Source organism: Prionailurus bengalensis, chromosome E1 (assembly GCF_016509475.1).
Source record: "Prionailurus bengalensis isolate Pbe53 chromosome E1, Fcat_Pben_1.1_paternal_pri, whole genome shotgun sequence".
In the NCBI taxonomy this organism is placed as follows: domain Eukaryota; kingdom Metazoa; phylum Chordata; class Mammalia; order Carnivora; family Felidae; genus Prionailurus; species Prionailurus bengalensis.
In genome coordinates, this window is record NC_057347.1 from 57,182,786 (window position 1) to 57,204,885 (window position 22,100).

The following is a 22,100-nucleotide window of genomic DNA, read 5'->3' on the forward strand; positions in this document are numbered from 1 at the left end:
GATCTGTTGTTAGGAAGCCCGTGCTTCAAAATGACCTGTAGCCGGTTAGGGGAGTGGGTAACAGCACAGACTACAGACAGCTGGAGTTTGGAGAAAACAATACGTACACATCTGCGTGTGTATTCTGTAACTCCCGCAAGAAATTCAATTCTTTGGTCTTGGGAAATGAAGAGGTAAAGAGGCAGCTCCCAGGGCACCCCCTCGTCCCACCTCCCCCTAAATGGCGCTATAATGCAGCACCGCCTCCCTGAGGAAGGAAGGGTGAGTTTGTGAAGTTCACGTGTGCTCTCCTTCTAGCTTCGAAATCTATGCAAGAAGGCTGGGGCAGTGGTGGGGACGACATGAACCTCGGTGCCAGTCAGTGGGAAGACGAAGAAGGGGGCATGTGGAACAGTGCTGCTTCCCAAGAAAGCGCGTCCTCCTGCGCCTCCTGGGGGAACGCCCCCAAAAAAGGACTCCCAAAGGTGCGTGCAGCCCTAAAGAAAAGAAACGCTAAAACCACCGGCACTTAGAACTACGTTCAGGGTAGAGGGGGTTTCCAGTTAACGGTGACGGGTAGATCGGGAGTTCTCTGGGGCCCTCTGGGGATCCGGATGCTGCCCAGCACTGCTGTCACAGCAGAGTAAAGGCAGAGACGGACGTGAGAATCCAGCTGCTTCTAAGAAGCCGGACGGTAGAGACATGCAGGTGCTTATGACAGTGCCACTCTTCACTCTAAAGGGTTTCGTGTTTCAGAAAGGACGATTTTCCACTAAAACAGTGTTGTGGATGTTAACTGATGATGGGTTTGTTGTTGTAATTATTAAACAAATTAATAAGTGGTTTTTTCCATTTCTCCTACGGTACATATTCATAAGTACAATCAACATATCAACAGAATTTCTTTAGAATCCTCGATCTTGGGGCGCCTGGGTGGCTCAGTCGGTTAAGCGTCCGACTTCGGCTCAGGTCATGATCTCAGGGTTTGTGGAATCGAGCCCCACATAGGGCTGTGTTGACAGCTCGGAGCCTCAAACCTGCTTCGGATTCTGTGACTCCCTCCCTCTCTGCCCCTGCCACACTTGCGCTCTGTCTCTCTCCCTCAAAAATAAGACAGAGTAATGGGATTGGTCCTGGTACCACCATTAAGTGTGAAGACTCCTGAGGTACATCTTTAAGTGGTTGTGCAGTAAATGGCAGCCATTTGAAAAACATTTAAGTGAGATCCATAACTCGTATAAGCACCGAGATAAATTCCAAGTAGATCACAAATTTAAATATGATAAATACAAATATAAAAATGTGAAAGAATTTTAAAAACAATCTTAGAGCAGGAGTGAGCGGCCTTTCTAACTATGAGAAAAATGTAAAAATCATCAAATTTACAAAACTTTCAGTCCTGAAAGATTTACAGACTTCAGTAAAACCGTGCATGACAGGGGTGTGTGGCGGGGGGAGCTCAGTCGGTTAAGTGTCTGACTTCAGCTCAGGTCACGATCTCGCGGTCCGTGAGTTCGAGCCCCGCGTTGGGCTCTGGGCTGATGGCTCGGAGCCTGGAGCCTGCTTCGGATTCTGTGTCTCCCTCTGTCTCTGCCCTCCCCCTCTCAAAAATAAGTAAACATTTTTTTTTAAAAGTGCACGCCAGAAAATACCATAAAATCAAAAGACAAGCTGGAAAAACATATTTGTATCCTATCGTGCAGAGGGCTGATCTCCCTGATATATACATAAAGAAAGGCTTTTTTAATCGATAAGTAGATTGCTCCCTAGAAAAATGAGCAAAGAATATAAATAGATGCTCCCCAGAAAACAAACACTGACAGCTCTTCAACACACGAAGGGACCTTTAGCCTGCCCTGCGGAAAGAGTTCAAGTTAAAACAACACTGGGAGATGCCACTTTTCATCTCTCAGACCAGCAAAACCCCCGGCGTTGAGTAAGCGGGTTCTGTCCGCAAAGCTGTGAGAAAAGCAGCCCTCTCCCACGTCACCGGCGGGACTTAAGTCGGCGGGGCCCCCGCGGAGGGCGGTTTGGCGTCATCTGCCACGGTTACAGATGGGCCAGCGCCGGGATGTGATGCTTCTGCCTGTCACGGGCGTAGCAGGTGGCACCCGTACACCGTCTTCTCCTGTCGCGTTTTTGTAGGGAAAAAAGCGATGGTTTAAATGTACGTTAATGGGGTGACTGAGTCACCCCACATCCGTACCAGGGAAAGCTGAACAGATTTTTATAAAGGGAGTCTACCTATATTCATCTGAAAAGACCACCAAAGTAGGCTGTCAAATGAGAAGGCAAGGGACAGAAAAGCGTGTGGTGCACACCTTTGCGGGGCCGGGGGCGAAAGCGTGCGTGCGCACACCTGCGCGTGCGAAGAGAGAGCGGGAGCTGAGCGGACGGAAGGGGAGGTAGGAAGAAGGCGGCGCTTTTGTGTGCACACCCTTTTTCTCCATCCGAATCCTACGAGGTGTTATCTGTTCAGAAAAATGAATTCAGCAGAGCATTTAATTAGCAGTAGCAGAACCCAGAAACTAGAATCAGGGCTCGCGTCATCAGGAGTGGAGGTGATTACAGACACCAGACGAGGAGTCTTTTTTCGACTGGGCTGGCAAATAACCCAGTTAATGACGGCACCGGGAATACGAAATTGGTAAATTAAAACACTGTGCAATCTTGGCACCTCTGGCCCCGGCAGGGATTCCAGGCGCCTCCAAATAGGCACTTCCTCGAGGAGAGAGCGCCCGTTGGTTGGTTTAATATCGCCACGTAGACCCCGTTCTGTAGTTCACGGCAGGCTCCATTGTGACAAGCGCTGTGAGGAGTGATTTTAGAGGAGGCTGTTCTTTCCCCTGTGTGAACACATGGTTAGAACCTTTGTAGTTGTTGGAAGAGGAGGGACGTCACTGAGAAAACTTAACATCCTCGCCCAGCCCTTGTGGGCTGCCGCATGCTCCCTTCCTCCTCTGCCCTGCACTCCCCTCCTCTCCTCCGCTGCCCTGTGCTCCCCTCCCCTCCTCCGCTGCCCTGTGCTCCCCTCCTCTCCGCTCCCCTTCTCTCCTCCTCCACTGCCCTGTGCTCCCGTCCCCTCCTCTGCTGCCCTGCTCTCCCCTCCCCTCCTCCACTGCCCTGTGCTCCCCTCCTCTGCTGCCCTGTGCTCCCCTCCTCCAATGCCCTGTGTTCCCCTTCTCCCCTCCCCCGCTGCCCTGTGCTCCTCTCCTCCACTCCCCTCCTCCACTCCCCTGTGCTCCCCTTCTCCGCTGCCCTGTGCTCCCCTCCCCCCGCTCCCCTCCTCTGCTGCCCTAGCTTGCTTTTTGTGATCGCCTCTCCTTTTCTCTTCATCTTCTCCCTCGCTGACGTTTGCCATTTATGTCTTCTCTACCCCAAGGGCTGCAAGCAGTGAATAGTCAATAAAATTAACAGGCTTTTTGTTCCTTTCATCTTGTTGCCTTTTCATTCTGTTGGAATGAACCCCCTGCATTTTGTCATCTTTGACAGTAAAGCTTATAAAAGGGCAGAAAACATGTAATTTTTAGTAAACTTCACATAGTATTAGCATAGGGCCGTGTTCAAAGGAACGCTTAGGATTATTTGATAATGGAAGTGGCACACATTTGTGATGAACTAAATTAATTCTCTGGGGAAGAAAAATAATTATCTTGCTTTTTTAAAGTCCATAAATTACACACGTACGCCAACTTGCACACGCACCCTTTTAAAGCATTCCGTAGTACTAGCCACGAAGCAGTCAGGGACTCTGGAGCACAGCATCGCTCGACGTTAATACAGAAAGATTCTCTAACTTGAAATCACCGTGAAGTTTAGGCCGCTCCCGTGTCTAGAAGAAACGTATTAACCCGTGACCCACGCTTTGTCCTAGGGCATGAAAACGTCTGGCAAGCAGGACGAGGCCTGGATCATGAACCGGCTGATCAAACAACTCACGGACATGGGCTTCCCGGTGACTGGTGTCTTATTTTTACCGCTTCCCTCCGCGTGTGCTGCCATGCATGGCCCTGATTGTGTCCTGCCCGCGGTTGCCACACGTAACAAGCAAGACCTTTGAGGGAGGAGAGTGTTCATGCAGCCTAACTCGTGAATTCCCCTTTTACCCGAGTGCTTCTGTCTAGGGACCGTTGCTTTCAACCAGAGCGAGCATCCACACCATTCCGTCAAGTAGGGTGTGCGTGCCTTCTGGAATAAAACGTGCCGCGTGATCGTTCCTTTCTTTGGCTTCTGCAGCTCTGCATTTTCTTTTAAATTATAATTAAAAGTGAATTTTCGTTAGTTTATGCGGTGGATTGACAGAGACCACAAGAGAAAACTTGGAATCAAGTACCAAAGCGCGGGTCCAGAAAAAAGAGTCCTAACCAGTCCTATTGAGTGCCCGAGTCTCGGGTCACGTGTAGGGAGAGTTCAGATTGTACGGTGTCCCCCTGAAAATGTGCCATGAGGCATCCCGTTCCTGAGATCCTAACGCAGGAGTTCAGCTACTGAGGGATATCCCCTGGGTCTGTTCGGTCTTCCCTTCAAAGGTCTTCTTTCCAGATCGTTACTCAAGTGAACATGTGTCTTTGATTTCTGTGGATGTCCCTGAAGAATGGGTCCAGAACGGCCCGGTCCAGAAACGACATGCCTCGCGTCGGGCACACGCCCTCTGTCACTGGTCAGGGTGCAGCCCCGGGGGTGGCCCAGCCCCTTCCCGCATGAGAGCGCGGGCGGGACACCGGAGGCCTGCCCGGGAGTCCCCATTTCCACCGTGGTGCTCGCACACACTGACACGCATCTGTTCCGTTCGTAGGAACGTGAACAGTTATCAACGTGCATCTGCTTGTTTTGTTTTGGTCTTTTGTACATTGCTTGGTGGCAAGTGGTCAACAGCAGGGCCCAGGGTCCGCGCAGTGGAGAGTGGAGCTCTGTGCTCTGACTGGCTGCCGGGACGTTCCCAAAGTCGTTCTGGCAGGGAGTTCATCCTTGCCGAACCGTTGCTACTCACTGTGGTGTAGAGTCCACGACAAGATTCCACGGACCCCGCACGTTTTGTTTTTAAAGTGTTAGATGCAGGTTCTTTAAAAGTCAACCCGGCGCGTGTTCTTACTCGAAGTGCCTTTACTTAGAAGACGTTTGTGTCTAGCCTCGCCAACGAAGGGCAGTGTTTCCGGTTCCAAAACCTAGTAACGTTACGTCAGCCATAATCACTTCTCTAAGCTAATAGTGATCGAATTCTCTACTAGCTTTTTTGTTACCGTCGAAGCGTAATCTTCATTAAAGTTCTGTTTTCCCACACAGAGAGAACCAGCTGAAGAGGCCTTGAGGAGCAACAATATGAATCTTGACCAGGCCATGAGTGAGTACTCTGATGCCCTTAACGCATACTTTCTTAAAAGGTGCCAGTTTGTGGAGTTTGGATTTCCAGAAGCGTTTTATCATAGTCTTGGGTTAATGGTTTCAATTTGTGCTGGGTAGACAGGACCAAGCTTCAGCCAAAGAGCAAGCGTGTGAAGCGTGGTAACCACACAGCAAGTCTCTGCAGGCTGGTGGTGGACCCTGGGGACGGATGGCCAGAGCCCACGTCGAGGCACGTTCGCTTGTTTCATTTTTCTCTGTACTTCAGCCAAGAGATGAGTTTTTCCCATCTATTTTGAGGGGAGGTCATCGCAGCGTTCGTAGAGAAAGACACTGGGACCACAGGCCAGACTTCATGCGACACTGACTGAGCGTGTTCTTCGCACCTGGCCCCAGAACGGGCTTGCTCGGGAGCCCACAGAGACATCTCTGTGCCGGTGGAGCACTTACTGGTGACAGATGAGATTTACCTCGAGGGACGAGCAGCCCTCATTGTGGAGCTGCTGTAAAAATAGTAACAACTAAAGGTGATAAATAGAATCGGAATACTGTAGCTGTGTTTTAGGATGGTATATTAAACTCTTTTGAACGTTTCCTTTTTTTGAGAGAGGGAGCGTGTGCACACAAGTGGGGGAGGGGCAGAGAGAGAGGGAGAGAGAAACCCAAGCAGCCTTCACACTCAGCACAGAGCTCGAAGCGGGGCTCGATCTCATGAACGATGAGATCACAACCTGAGCTGAAATCAAGAGTTGGACGCTCATCCAACTGAGCCACCCAGGCACGCCTAGAATGGTGTATTAAACTCTTAACTCATAAAGGGTAAAGAAAAAGAGAATTAAACATAACTTACGGCTATTACAACTTGGGAACAAAATCATAGCACCTTTATTTTATTTTATTATTTTTTATTTTTTAACGTTTATTTATTCTTGAGACAGAGAGAGGCAGAGCATGAACGGGGGAGGGGCAGAGAGAGAGGGAGACACAGAATCGGAAACAGGCTCCAGGCTCCGAGCCATCAGCCCAGAGCCCGACGCGGGGCTCGAACTCACGGACCGCGAGATCGTGACCCGGGCTGAAGTCGGACGCTCAACCGACTGCGCCACCCAGGCGCCCCTCATAGCACCTTTAAAAAGAGACCATTTGTGACATCAAAAATATAAAAGGGGGAGAGCAAACGGGTGGAACTTTTATAAGCCAATGAAGAGAAATTGTTCTCAGCAGAAAAGGGACTATTCCATCAATGTTTAATGTAAACCTCGTGGTAACCGTGAAGCAAAAATCTAGCGCAGACACACAAACCACAAAAAGGGGGAGACTGAGAAAATGGAAGGCCGTCGACGTATGAAGGTAGACAGAGACAGAAGGAAAAACAGTAGAGAGACAGAATAACCAGAAGGCAAAAGATAAAAGGGCGCTAGTCCGTGCTCACATGTCCGTAATCTCTCTTAATGGGACTGAACTCACCAACCTAAAGGCACAGAACTGCTGGATGGATGAAAGTCAGAAGACCCAAGGTGCCTGGGTGGCTCAGTCGGTTGAGCGTCCGACTTCGGCTCAGGTCATGATCTCACGGTTCGTGGGTTCAAGCTCAGAGCCTGGAGCCTGCTTCGGGTTCTGTGTCTCCCTCTCTCTCTGCCCCTCCCCCCCCCCACTCTCTCTCTGTCTGTCTGTCTCTGTCTCTCTCTCTCAAAAATAAACATTAAAAAAATTTTTTTTTATTAAAAATGTTTAAAGTAAACAAGGCCACAAGACCCAAGTCTGTGCTACCCACCGGAGACTCATTGCAGCTCTAAGACACACACAGGCTCACATTGAAAGCATGGAAAATGATATTCCAAGCAAACAGAAACGGAAAGAAGGCGAGCATAGCCATACTCAATATCAGACAAAATAGACGTGAAGCCAAAAAGGGTGACAAGAGTCCAAGAAGATCATTATATGCTGACAAAGGGGTTAATACGTCAAGAAGATGTAAGCAAATTATAAATATATCCATTCTCAACACCTGACCACCAAACTACATTAAGTAATTAATAACAGATCATAAAGGAGAAATAATATAGTAATTTTATGGAAGATTTCAGATACCCCACTGTTAACCATGGATAGATCTTCCAGACTAGAAATCAATAAGGAAAAATGGAATTGAACCATACTTCAGAGCAAATGGACCTCAAAGATATACACAGAACATTCCATCCAGCAGCAGCAGAATATACACATTTTTCAAGCACACAGGGAACATTCTCCAGGATAGATCTGATAGGCCACAAAACTATCTTAGGGGTTGTTTGGGGTTTTTTTCTTTTTTCTTTTTTTCTTTTTCTTTTTTTCATCTTTTTGATAGAGCATAAACAGGGGAAGGACAGAGGGGGAGGAGAGAGAGAGAATGACTCAAGCAGGCCCCACACTGAGTGTGGAGCCCAATGTGGGACGCGTTCTCACAAGCATGAGATCATGACCTGAGCCGAAGTCAAGAGTCAGACGCTTAACTGAGCCACCCAGGTGCCCCCAAACTATTCTCAGTTTTAAGAAGTTAGAAGTCCTACCAACCATCTTCCTCAACATGAGGAAAATGAGAAGATCCCTAAACATGTGGAAACTAAACACACTTCTAAACAACCATTGGGTCAAAGAAGAAGTTGAAAGGAAAGTGAGAAATTATCCCGAAACAAGTGACAATGAAAACATGTCAAATGTGGTGGGAGGCAGCAAAGGCAGTTGTGAGAGGAAAGCGTATAGCAGTTAAACACAGATGCTGAGAATTTAAAAAGAGGTAAGAGAAACAACCTAACTTTACACCTCAAAACTCGCAAGAGAACACATTAAGCCCAAAGTTAGCAGAAGGAAGGAAATAATAAGGATCAGAGCAGAAATAAATAAAATAGAGACTAGAAAAACAGTAGAAAGGATCTGTGAAACTAACAGCTGATTCGTCAAAAAGAAAAACACAGTTGATAAACCTTCAGCCAGACCTAAAAAGGAAAGAAAGGCTCAAAGAAATGAAATCAGAAGTGGAAGAGGAGACACTGCAACTAATAACCACTAAAATACATGGAACCGTGAGAGGCTGCTGTGAACAATTATATGCCAGCACATTACTTAACTTAGAAGAAATGAATACGTTTCTAGAAACAACTTACCAAGACCGAATCAGGAAGAAATATAAAATCTGAACAGACCAGTGAGTTAAGAGATAGAGTCAGTTGCCAAAACACAGAAAACTTCAGGACCAGATGACTTCACTGACAGAAATTCTACCAAATATTAGAGAAGAATTAACATCAGTCCTCAGACTCTTCCAAACTATCAAGGAGAAGGGAATACGTCCAGGCCCATTCTACAAGGCCAGCGCTACTCTGATACCAAAACCTAATAAGGATACCACAAGAAAACCGTAGACCAATATCCCCAATGAACGTACATGCAAAAATTCTCAACAAGATATTAGCAAACTGAGTTCAACAACACATGAATACGATTATATTCCGTGACCAGGTGGCGTTTGTACCTAGGATGAAAGGCTGGTTCGACATATACAAATCAGTAAATGTGATCTATCACATCAATAAACCGAAAGATAAAAATCATGTGATCATCTCGATAGATGCAGAAGAAATATTTGACAGCATATAGCATCCTTTCATGATTTGGGAGGGGGGGGGGAGCCTTAAGCAGACTGGGTAGAGAAGGAGCGTACCTCAAACCTAATAAAGGCCGTAGGTGACAAACCCACAGCTGACATTTTACTCAGTGGAGAGAAGTTGAAAGAGTTCATTAGATGAGGAACAAGGCAAGGATGCTGACTCTCTCCACTCCTGTCCAGTAAAGTGCTGGAAGTCCTGGCCAGGGCAGCTAGGCAAAGCAGAAGGGGGGGAAAAGGCATCCATATTGTCCGTATTGAAAAGGAAGAAGTCAAGTTCTCGTTATTTGCTGATGATACGATCCTGTATATAGAAAATTCCAAAGAATCAGTCAAAAAACCTAGAATCGGTCGGCAGTCTCCATAAAGCAGCAGAATACAGAATCGGCATACAGAAATCAATTGCATTCCTTTGCACTAATGATGAAGCATCTGGAAAAGAATGAAAACCATCCCATTCACAATAACATCAAAAACAATATAATACTTAGGAATAAATTTAATCAAGGGAGTGAAAGATCTGCACAATGAAAACTGTAAGACTTTGTTAAAAGAAATTGAAAAAGACACAAACAAATGGAAAGGCATCCCATGTTCATGGATCAAAAAAATTAATATTGTTAGTCTGGTTATATTACCCAAAGCAGTCCCCATCAAAAAACCAAAGGCATTCCCAGAAGTAGAAGAAACAAAAACAATCCTGGGGCACCTGTTTGGCTCAGTCAGTTAAGCACCCCAACTCTTGATTTCAGCTCAGGTCGTGGTCTCACAGTTCGTGGGATCGAGCCCCACGTCGGGTTCTGCCTGACAATGGGGAGCCTGCTTGAGATTCTCTCCCTCTCTCTTTACCCCTTCCCCCCTCAAAAATAAATATTAAAGGAAAGAAAGAAAGAAAAGAAAAACAATCCTAACATGTGTGTGAAACCACAAAATACTCCCAAGTAGCCAGAGCGGTCGTAAGGAAGAACAAAAGTGGAGGTATCACACTTCTGAATTTCAGACTGTACTACAAAGCCACAGTAATCAAAACAGTGGTACTGGCACAAAAATAGACAGTTGGGGCTGGCTCATTTGGCAGAACATGTGACTCAGTCTCAGAGTTGTGAGTTCAGGCCCCACGTTGGGTCTAAAACTTGCTTAAAAAAAAAAAATTAGACATATCGGCCAGTGGAACAGAATAGAGCCCACAATTAAACCCCAGCATATACAGTGAACTAGTATTTGACAAAGGAGCCAAAAGTACTGATTGGGGAACGGATGGTATCTTCAACAAAAGGTTCTGGGAAAAACGGAGAGACGTGCAGAACAATGACATTGGACCCCTATCTCACACTACTCACAAAAATTAATTCAAAATGGATCAAAGGCTTAAACAACAAAACAAAACAAAAGCAGAAGAAAATTAAAGAAGAAGCCTGTCAGTGTTGGTCTCGGCAATAACGGCGGGGGGGGGGGGGTGTGGACAGCAAAAGCACAGACAAAAAAAGAAAAGTCAACAAATGAGGACTACATCGAACTCAGAAGTTTCTGCACAGCAAGAGAAGCACCAAAATGAAAAAACCTATAGAACAGGAGGAAAATTTTGCAAGCCATGTACTGGATAAGGGGTTAATATCCAAAATCTATGGATCTATCAGTCAAACTAATGACCCAGAAAAAGTTTGATTAAAGTAACTAAATCGGGGGTGCCTGGGTGGCTCAGTCGGTTGAGCGAACGACTTCGGCTCAGGTCATGATCTCGCAGTCTGTGAGTTCGAGCCCCGCGTCAGGCTCTGTGCTGACAGCTCAGAGCCTGGAGCCTGTTTCCGATTCTGTGTCTCCCTCTCTCTCTGACCCTCCCCCGTTCATGCTCTGTCTCTCTCTGTCTCAAAAAAAATAAATGTTAAAAAAAAATTTTTTTTAAATAAAATAACTAAATCGGCATTTCTGCAAAGAGGACATCAGAGTGGCCAACAGACCCATGCAGATCATCAGGGAAATGGAAATCCAGACCACAGTGAGGTCTCCCCTCACATCTGTCAGAATGCCTTTTCTCAAGAAGATAAGAGACAGCAGGTGCCGGCGAGGACACAGGGAAAAGGGAACCCTTGTTGCAATGTCGGAGCGTAAATTTGTTCACCTGGCATGGAAAACAATACGGAGGTACCTCCAAAAACGAAAAGTAGACTTACTGTACGACACAGCCATCCCAGCTCGGGCATCTACCCAAAGGAGGAAAACAGGATCTTGACAAGATAGTTGCTTCCATGTGTATCACATTATTCACAATAGCCAAGGAGTGGAAACCATCCAAACGCCCATCAACAGATGAATGCGTGGAAAAGATGCCACCGTATATACACAATGGAATATGATTCAGCCACGAGAAAGGGGAGTATCCTTCAGTCTGCAACATATCCTTCATTCTGACAGATCTTAAGCACATCAGAGGAAGACAAGTACTGTATGATATCACTTGTATGTGGCATCTAAAATGTTAAGCCCCGTAGGAAACCGTGAATGACAGTTACCGGGGAGCAGGGGTAGGGGGATGAGTAATGGTGTTTCAGGGAACGAATTTGTAACAAGGAGTGGATAAGCCGCAGAGACCCAGTTCACGGCATGCTGAACGCACAGTAATGGTGTAGTATAATTATGTAACGGTATAAAATACGGCTACGTGGACCATCATATTACAGTATGTAGATCTATCCAGTAACATGTACACCTTAAGCTTATACAGCATTACACGCCAAATTGATTCAGTTAAAAAATAAATAAGTGAAACAATAATTATGTTAGATATTTAACATGGAAAATGTAGCTGATTCTCATTATTCGTCTCCAGGAAATAATAGGGTCGAATTCCTGTAAGCCACAGCATTTTTGTCGACCAGTCCGTACAAAACCTTCCTTTATGTGCGTTTCTGGCTAAAGATACCTTATTTAATATATATTTCTCACAGAGATGCTGTATTTCTTTATAGTAAAACGTTGGCTAGAAGGAGTTAGCATTTTCCCGACCCTGGGTCCTGTGACCGTAGATCTCTTCGGCCGTCCACACTGAATCCAGTGCTGTCGGCCACACCTTTCTAAAATCAGTCGTCATCTTGTGACTCCAAAAAGTTAGCCACTCTTCCATTCTTTCCATAGCTTCATCGCACACGGTAGATGTTGCTTTAGCTCTTTCTGGGCGGCCTTACATACAAATGGGTGACTGTTCTCTTCCTTTTGCTGGAGGCACCGTATCGTTCGTTCACTCACATTGAGCTTGAACCACAGCACCGCAGCTCCTGCCCGAACAGCACTTAGCTGGCGTGTTTTCTCCACCAGGCACAGCGCAGCCTTATTGCACCCACGAGCCCTACAGCATGCATTAGCACTGTGCTTGGGGACCATTTCAGACACCGAAACCGCCAACCAAAAGAACAAAAGTGAAAAAAGTGGCACTAAATAGACCACAGAGGGACACTTGTTGCTGTAGGGGAGCTGAGTGAGAAGCAGAGCATCTTGCTTGGTCTGAGCTGGGAACGCGTGTGTCGGGCAGCCGAGATTCTTCGCCATCCCCTGCGTGTCCGCAGATGACCACAGAAGTGCCACGGGTTCCGATTTGGGGGCTACAGATAAATGTAGCCAGTCGGTGAATGCACGAATGCGGAATCCGTGAATATGAAGATTGACTTGATAATTACGTGCAGCTGCCAAAATGTTCTGGTGCAAGCTGCCAGGACAGAAATGACCCATCAGTGTGAGCTTGAAGAAGTTCATTGTACCCTGTTAGAATTATAAGATGGCACAAAGTCGGAGGTAGCCACACGAAGCCAGTCGCTGGCCAGAGAGCCCATGAGGACGAAAACCTTGTCTGTCTCGTATGACACGGTGTCCCCAGCGTCTGGAAGAGCCCTCAGGGGGATGTGGGAAATGGAAACCGATGGCTGCAGGGGGTCAGTGGAGCCGTTTTAAACAGGATGATCAGGGCAGGGTCCTGAGGACACCACCGGGGAAGGCCGTGTGGAGAAGGGGGTGCCTCCCAGGAGGGGAAGGAAGGGCGGACTCGGAGTGGCCCGTGTGGTGGGCGGAGGGGCAGGAGCAGGGCCCGTTGCAGACTGTCAGGGCTCACGAGAGCAAAACCACAGCCTCCCTGTTTTCCGGGAGGTTGAGAGGCTCCCACCGCCCCCCATCTTGAGCTCGGCACTCCTGACTGACGCTCCTCGGGCGTTTGGGTAAGTGTTGCCTCTGTTTGCTGTGCTCCAGGCGCCCTGCTGGAAAAGAAGGTGGACGTGGACAGGCGTGGACTGGGAGTGACCGACTACAATGGAGGGGTCACCAAAGCCCTTGGCTGCCGCCCACCAGTCTCCAAAGACTCTTCCGGGGACCGCCCCACCTTTCTTGACAAGGTATGAATTCAGGGGGTGTTTTGCTTGTTTGTTTTTAACACAAGGGACTTTTCATTTTAACCGTGTCCTTAATGCAAGCTGGATCAAATACTTGCTGGGCTGTAACGCTTAAATGACTTTTACCCACTTTTTAAGATACGTATGAATGTTTACCTCAAAAGAGATGGCGTCGTGTTTCATACGATGTGACTAAGAAAAAATACTGAAATTGAAAACTGACTTTCATCGTAGTGGGTGAACTTGGCTGGCTTGTCTGCTTCCATTTGCCCAGTAACAAGGGTCTTCAAATCTCTGTTTTACTGTCTTATTTTATATGCACAGTTCTTCCCCTCGGAAATGATGTTATGTGTTTACTCTCGGAAAAAGAGACTTGAAGTGGTTGTGCAGGTGCCCGTGTCTGGCCAGCTCAGCTCGGCCACTTGAGAGTTCGTGCAGGAGTCTGTCAGAAGCCCCTGGGGTGGGTCACGTGTCCAGACACCGGTTCGGTCCTTTCAGGACCGTCCCATAGTGATGCCCCCTCTCCAGACTGGTGTGACTTCACAGGGAGACGAGGACAGCATCCCACGGAATTCAGTCAGAATGTTGAACCTTGGAAATAAAATTAAAGCAAGGAAGGACAAGTTTAAAAACAAAACAAAAAACAGGCTCACAGGAGACAGAGGTGAGACTTCGCCTCCGTTCTTAAACAAACAGGGTCCCCTACTGCACGCCCCCCTGCCGAACGCTGTGGCCAGGCTGGGCCCAGAGGGGGCGGTGCGCAATTCCAATTTAATTTGGTATCTTGTATTTACACTTGGCTCAGGACGGGACGCTGGCTTGTTTCCTTACCTTTAACGTGTAGAGTACTGCCACACGTTTGTTGGGAAGTTAGAAAAAATAGATCTGCAAAGGGCCTGGTCCGTAACGTGACCTTAATAAATGTAACAGGGTAAGAGTCTGTTTCGTAACCTGCCCTGTTATTGGCTTAAACGGCACAGAATTGCTGTTTGCGGGTCAAAAACAGCTGCGCGTCAGCAGAATCCAACCTAATGTACACCTAGAGCCTTGGTGATGACTTCTCGGAAGGAGCGGGTTTACTTGAACACGGTTGTACGCCGTTTTCTAAATGAGGCTTTTGCGGATGTTTCCGTCGTCCTCCTGACTCCTGCCCCCGGGCGGGGTGGGTTGTGTATGAGAGCGTCGTAAGCTACCGTGTGTGCTTGTGCAATGGTCGTTAACAATGGAAGCAGCGTCTCAGTCTGGTTTCTCTTTTGCTTTTCCCCTCTTCCTTTGGCCCTTGTTCTCCATTCTCTTGTTGCCCACACTGTTTTGACCTCCTAATTCTTTACCATCCACATCCCTCTACGCCCTTGGGAAATTGCTTTGTGCTCTGTGGATGGACACTGCACACAGCTCACCCTCTGTTTCTCCCATCAGGACGGCGGCCTGGTGGAAGAGCCCACGACTTCACCATTTTTGCCTTCACCAAGCCTGAAGCTCCCCCTTTCAAACAGTGCACTCCCTAATCAGGCCCTGGGTGGGATTGCCTCAGGGCTGGGCATGCAAAACTTGAATTCTTCTAGACAGGTAAGGCCGTGGGGAGAAAGCCAGCGCGGTCTGTTTCACCTGCCTGTAAAAAAATGTGTTTGAGCCACAAACTGTCCCATTTTTAATGAATACCCATACTTCACGATACAATCACGTATGAAAAGGTAGCCGACATAGTCGAAAGATCATCCTGCAGGTAATGTGCAGGTGTCGGGTAATGTGCAGGTGTCCAGCTCTTGGGATTGAACCGTAGTAAGGGAAATGCTTCCAGATTGTATTGTTACATGTAAGTAACACATGGTTCAGTGCCCTTGGTGCTGACCTACCGCTAGACTCCTTCATGGAGCCAGGCGGTGCTGTACTTTCTCCCGGCCTCAAAACTGGAAATACATTGGTCTGTGAGAAAACACCACCTTTTCCCCTGCTTTGCCCTGAGGTCGAGGTGACATTTCAGTGGCTTCCAGAGAGTCGTGTTGGCATTCTCCCTCTCTGACGCTCAGGGAAGGTGCAAGTCCCTGTCAGGCGTCACAGAAGGGAAGACTGAGAGTTGCGTTGGCTGCTGCTCCCTGGCACTTGTCTCTCCCTGTCCTTCTGGAAGACATGACCTGCTTTCCTGGCTTTCCTAGGACTTCCTTTTCCTGGGTTTCCTCACGCAGGAGGCTGACATGCACCCACCTCCGAGAGCCCTCTCTAGGTAGAGGCTAAGCTGCGTGAGGCGGCCACGTGCGCACCTGCTGTCCCCGGTGACGGCCAGCGGCGCCTCCTGCCACCAGCGTCCCTGTTTGTGTGGTCCTCGCGGCCGACGTCACTGATGCCGGTGGTAGCTCAGTGCAACGCCCGTTTCGGGTGTCCTGCCGTCTGACAAGTGACCACCCTGCAGACGGGGTGATGGGAGTGAGCCCCCCGTGCCTGGCCGCTAACTCACCCCAGAGAAGCAGGAAGTACACCTAAAATGCATTGATTAGATCTCACACGCAGATACCTGCCAGGATCTGGCCTTTCACTCAGCTTCAGCTTTGGCTGTTGTTGAGATCATACTTGTGTTTCCTGTTTGAAAACGTCGCTGTCTTCGGCCTAGTGGTCCCCGCCCTGACGACCCTGCGTCACCACAGGTCTCCCGTGACAGAAGTAGAGCAACCCGGTGGCTCCGCGTGGCTGTGGTTCATAGCACCGTATTATCAGGGTTTGTCTGGACGGGATAGTCCTGTCCAGGGACGTTTTCCGGCTGGCACCGTTGTGTGGCTTCTGCGATTTGGAAACACAGGCAGGCCTCGTGGGCCGATCGGCCGTCGCCTGTAAGCAGGCCGAACACAGCTTGCTGTGAAATTCACTTTGGTAGAAGTTCACGGTGCAGGGGGGAGTAGATACGCTTTGGTTCTCGGGGTCAGGCAGGCGGGGCCTCCCCCGGAGCTCCCGCGGCGCTGGCGCCCTAACGCCCCGGTCCCTCCCGTGTCCCTGCAGATCCCGAGTGGCAATCTGGGTATGTTCGGCAGCAGCGGAGCAGCACAAGCCAGGACCATGCAACAGCCGCCGCAGCCGCCCGTGCAGCCTCTGAGCTCCTCCCAGCCCAGCCTCCGCGCTCAAGTGCCTCCGTTTCTATCCCCTCAGGTGGGGCCCGCACCTGCGCTCCGGGCAAGGCCACGCACGCACGCACGCACGCACGCACGCCTGGGCCATAGCCATGTCACCGCTGTAGAGTGAGGGCGGGCTCACCCCCGCCCGCCCGACGGGAGGCTGCCAGGGTCACCGGCGTGGCCACCGGAAGCGCCGAGCGGGGGTCGTCCTGTCGTGCCGGCTGGAAAGGCGCCTCCCGCGCTACCAGGCTGCCATTCGTGTCCTGCTCTTGACAGCCGCTCAGACGAGCCCGATGCACTGTCCTAGCTGGGAGAGGAAGGTGACGAGCTGGCACTTGGCTTAGGACGTGAGGGGCCACGTGGGAGCAGTCAAGGACCGAGTAATGCTTTAGTGGCCGACTGAACGGGATCGTGTGTCAGCCCGTATACGTCACAGACGTCTTAGTTAAGTCCGTTACTTCGTGTTAGACCAGGCTGGTCCACAGAGAGTCCTTAAGCATAAAAAAAGAAGTCAAGCAGAATCAGGAGGAGATTGTTACTGCTTCGTGTAGCTCAAAAGCATATGGATCCTTTCGTTTTAACGTTGTTTACTTACTGAGTAACATCCCATAATCTTACTCTTTGCACCGAATTTTTCGTTACAATGTTTCGGTCTTTTTCCGTGTGAAAATATTCAATAACAGAGACTGATAATAAGTTATAGAATTAGCTGGAAGTAATTACTTCCCCACAAGTAATTGGACCCACGTTTGTGCCCTGAGCCGAGATGGCTGAAATGCAGGTCGAGTAACAGTTAAATTCATTAATCAGGACACGGGGTGAACGGCTCTGACAGAGACCCCAGAGGGCAGAAGCTCAGGCCAGACAGGCGTCCGCTTCTCTCGGGCGGCCGTGCAGGAGGCGGCGGCTCAGGGCTGTGGGGCGGCTCTGCCACGGCCCCTCCCGACAGCAGGGAGCCCCACAGCCCCACCTGGGCCCGGGTGGCGGGCAGCAGGCTTCCCACACTCGGCCAAGCGCGTGTCACCGCCCCCGCCCCCCCCCCCCCGTGCCCATACACGCCGCCTAGTGGCAAAACACTGAGATCCCCAGTGCCGGGCCCCACCTGGTTCCCAGCCGCGGAGGTGCCCGTCCCGTTGAGAAGGGTGGATTGACGGTCCAGGCTCAGGCCGGCAGAGCCGGGGTGGACCACTTCCAGAGCCCATCCTGCGATGAGACCCTCCCGCGGGGTGGCGCGGTGCCCGCCAGTGGGTGTGACTTCTCTGAGATCCCACATCCACGGTCTCCAGTCCTTCAATCGTGGTGACAGGACGTGAGATCCGTTTGCAAGGGGGTCCCCCGGAGCCTGAGCAGCTCCACTCGTGACCGCGGCGTTTGGAGGAGGAAGGCTTTCTCTTCTTTGCCTGCCTGCCTCCCGTGCGTCTTTCCCACAGAAGCACGTTAACTGCAACGGCAAAACGTCCGGGGGTTTGTCAATGGCTTTGGAGTTCATCCCTGAGACAAGTGTCATTAATTAGCCAGTCTGCATCTTGAGAGACCACCTGCGCAGGCACCTGACGCCATCCTTTGTGTCCAACAGGTTCAAGCACAGCTTTTGCAGTTTGCAGCAAAAAACATTGGTCTCAACCCTGCACTATTGACCTCGCCGATCAATCCTCAGCATATGACGATGTTGAACCAGCTCTATCAGCTGCAGCTGGTGAGTGGACAGATCCGTTCAGCTCCTAGAACTAAGGAAGCGTGCGCCCCCGACATTCATGTATCTCTGCCAGCCACGCACCCTGACCCGTGCAGGTAGTTGGTTCAACGCTTTCTCCTTGTCAGGGAAGCCCATTGAGACCCTCCTAAAATTTGCGGACTACTAAAAAGATGAGAAGTTTTTCACTTACGGGTGTTGTTCCTTAGCTTTGTAAATTCCCTGGTCCCTTCACGGAGTCATCCAGATCTTACTGTCAGGCATGCCCTCTAACTTGGGGTGTCAGCTAGCTTTTCTCATCCAGAGTTTCCCGTCTGGACCACAGAACACAAGAAACGCTTGACGATTTTCTAAATTCTTCAGGATGGTATACGCGAATACTCTTTTGGAAGCATAAAAGAGAAGTTACTTCATGACATACAGTAGAATGCCTTGGAGATTAGGATTTAATTCTCTCTCGAAACCCCTGTTGAGAAAGGTTGACGTAGCCTAATAATTCTGGAAGGCTTTACAGTTCAACATGTCTTAAATTTTTAATTGTCAACAGTCTTTCTACTTTTACTATAAAACGCCAGGTCACGTGTCATGTATGAAGGCATACTGCATTTGTATATGTCCAAAGACCAAGTGTGTTCTTTCTTTCTTTGATATGTTGACACCTGGTTTATTTAGAAGTCTCGTCCAACAGCTTCATCTCCTAGAAAATGACCAGGAATCACGAGGGAAGGAAAAAAGGCCTCCGATAGACAAAAGCATTGATGCGAAACCTTTCCTCACAGGAGAGCCCTGGGCCCCCTCAGCCCTAAGCCTTTACTCTCTGTTAGACTCCCATCTAGCCAGTTTGAGTGTTGACTTCCCTGTAAGAAGCAGCATGGGATGGGAGGAGACAAGTGCCCCGAGACAAATCGTGGTGTCGGGGAGGACACAGAACTCTGGAAGGGGGGTCGTGACCGTGACAGACTCTCAGAGACAGTTTCTTTGTCCTTAAAATGGGAAACGGGGGCACCTTGCGGCATGGGGGTGAGGCTTCCCAGGACCCGAAGGCACCGAGGGTGGGTGGCTCAAGCGCACAGGATTAGTGCTTTTACTACCAAGCTGACCTCAGATGACGGAGAAGGAAACAGCCATAAAAATCAGGCACACACATAAAAAGCATATTATTTAGAACTCTTGCTATAGAGGAAAATCGCGTTATGCTCCTTGGCAACACTGAAGACGTGGCTGTATTCTGACATGAGACGTATCTGATTATCGTACTGATGTTCTAGAGTCTCTTATTCATACAGTCATTTTTATTGCCCCTTACGGTGTGAAAGACCTCAAGAGAATCTTTTCTTTTTTCCCATGGAGGCATTTTATTTACACGTATGTGTCACATCTCTAGAAACAGAATCCCGGGATCTTCCCTCTGGTGCGTTTTCACCTTGCTTCTCTCTGGTCCACGATGCCCGCTGAGGCGGTCGGCACCGTGACACCAAACGGCAGGACGGGAGCAGATTGCTTGGCCATCTTTCTAGATGTCCGCACTGTGCATCACGTCTGGTGCTGGTCGCTCCGCCCGGGAGGCTCACAGCACTTTTCCCCACTCTGTGAGCATCGGTGATTTCAAATTGGCCGCCGTCACCGTGCTTCGTCATCGCAGTCACACACCACACGGTGACTTTGGAGCAGGGCCTAGCCTGCTAAGCTAGGTGTTTGCCTCTCTTTCCGACGTCGTTTGTGCTCTCGAGAGCATCTGCCAGGACATTCACTCACACTGCCGTGAGAGCATGGGAAGATGGCGGAAACTGCAGGAAAATCTTGAATTACGTTTCATGTATTCTGTTTTAAAACCAAGCATGCTGTTTTTAATTTTTTTTTTTTTACTAATTTTTTTAAAGTTTATTTTTGAGAGACGGAGCGTGAGTGCGGGAGGGGCAGAGAGAGAGGGAGACACAGAATTGGAAGCAGGCTCCAGGCTCTGAGCCATCAGCCCAGAGCCCGACGCGGGGCTCGAACTCACGGACCGCGAGATCGTGACCCGAGCCGAAGTCGGACGCCCAACCGACTGAGCCACCCAGACGCCCCTAAAGTTTATTTATTTTTGAGAGATGGAGCGTGAGTGGGGGAGGGGCAGACAGAGAGGGAGACACAGAATCGGAAGCAGGCTCCAGGCTCCGAGCCATCAGCACAGAGCCCGACGCGGGGCTTGAACTCCTGAACCGTGAGATCACGACCGGAGCCGGAGTCGGCGCTTAACCAACTGAGCCACCCAGGTCCCCATTTAGTTTTTTTTTCTTTTTTTTTTTTTTTTTTTCAAAATAATCGTTAAAAAGTTTTGGTGCACTCTGACATTTTTAGGGCCTTTACGGATTCACTTCAGTGAAGTATTTTATTTCTCTATAATTCACAGATTAAGGAGGCACTTCTAAATATTTTTCAAATTTATTTGTTTTTGAAAGAGAGAGAGAGAGAGAGAGAGCATGTGCGTGTGCAAGTGGGGGAGGGCCAGAGGAGGGGGTGGGGGGAGAGACTCCCAGGCAGGACCTGCATTGTCAGTGCTCAGCCTGAGCCACCCAGACACCCCTAGTTTTTCATCTTGCCATCATTTGTTTTTATTTTTAGTTGGTAGGACTCAAGCAGAAGAATTTTGATCTTGGGGCACCTGGGTGGCTCGGTCAGTTGAGTGTCTGACTCTTGATTTCAGCTCAGGTCATGATCTCAGGTTTCGTGAGTTCCAAGCCCTATGTCGGGCCCCGGGCTGACAGTGCAGAGCCTGCTTGGGATTCTCCCTCTCCCTCTCTCTGCCCCTCCCCTTCTCTCTCCTTGTCTCTCAAAATAAATAAAGAAACAAGAATTTTGGTCTCTTCATGAACTAAAAACCATTTGCAGACAGACCTCACTGTCTACACTACACAGGGACGGGGGGTGGGGGGTGAGTACTGGCTGAAGTACTTTGTAAAACTCCACGCACTGGAAGGATTTGGGGAAGACATTTCTCCTTTTAAAAACGCTCTGCCTCGGGGCGCCTGGGTGGCTCAGTCTGTTAAGCGGCCGACTTCGGCTCAGGTCATGATCTCATGGTCCGTGAGTTCAAGTCTCGCATCGGGCTCTGTGCTGACAGCTCAGAGCCTGGAGCCTGCTTCAGATTCTGTGTCTCCCTCTCTCTAACCCTCCCCCATTCATGATCTGTCTCTCCCTGTCTCAAAAATAAATAAACATTAAAAACGCTCTGCCTCACAGGAGGCTTAAACCACAGCACGGTCAGGGGACCAAGAATCTTGGCCGCTTTCTGCCCTTTCTTTTAAACTAATACGCAACGGCGGAACCGCCTGTCAACGACTTTCTTATAGGATCTTAACTGTGTTCTCTCGACAGGCATACCAACGTTTACAAATCCAGCAGCAGATGCTACAGGCTCAGCGCAGCGTTTCCGGACCCGTGAGACAACAGGAACAGCAAGTAGGTGCCACCCGGAGGGCACGGCCGGACTCGCGGGCTCCCGTCTTCCCCGATCGGAAGACGCCAGGCGGCCGGCCGTTCCACTGTCGTTGACTTTCCGCCCGCCAGGCCGCCCCTGTTAGCGGTGCCGCGGTCCCCTGGGTTTGGGAGGAGGAGACCGGACGCCCCGGGTCTGCGGACGAGCGAGGGGCGCCACCTGGGGACCCCTTCGAATTCGCGTCTCTGCCACCAGGTCGCGCGCACAATCACTAACCTGCAACAGCAGATCCAGCAGCACCAGCGCCAGCTGGCCCAGGCCCTGCTCGTGAAGCCGCCGCCGCCCCCGCCGCACCTGTCTCTGCACCCCTCTGCAGGCAAATCGGCCATGGACAGCTTCCCCCCTCACCCCCAGGCCCCCGGCCTGCCTGACCTGCAGACCAAAGAGCCGCAGTCTTCACCCGGCACCTTTGCTCCCTACCCTCTCGGTGAGTCCCCCGCGTGGCCGCTCGGCGCCGGGTCCCGGGCCCGCTCGGTGGGGGAGCGGC

The 22,100-nt window shown here is 49.8% G+C and overlaps 1 protein-coding gene across 1 annotated transcript in view; it reads left to right on the plus strand.

The window, feature by feature from the left end:
* Positions 1-22,100, plus strand: part of TNRC6C (trinucleotide repeat containing adaptor 6C) — a 99,666-nt gene that overhangs the window by 58,151 nt on the left and 19,415 nt on the right. Inside the window, 9 exon segments of the mRNA XM_043585685.1 lie at positions 298-464; positions 3,854-3,934; positions 5,263-5,320; positions 13,199-13,341; positions 14,758-14,907; positions 16,330-16,476; positions 18,019-18,138; positions 21,493-21,576; positions 21,809-22,040. Of these exon segments, the coding sequence (XP_043441620.1) occupies positions 298-464; positions 3,854-3,934; positions 5,263-5,320; positions 13,199-13,341; positions 14,758-14,907; positions 16,330-16,476; positions 18,019-18,138; positions 21,493-21,576; positions 21,809-22,040 (1,182 nt within the window).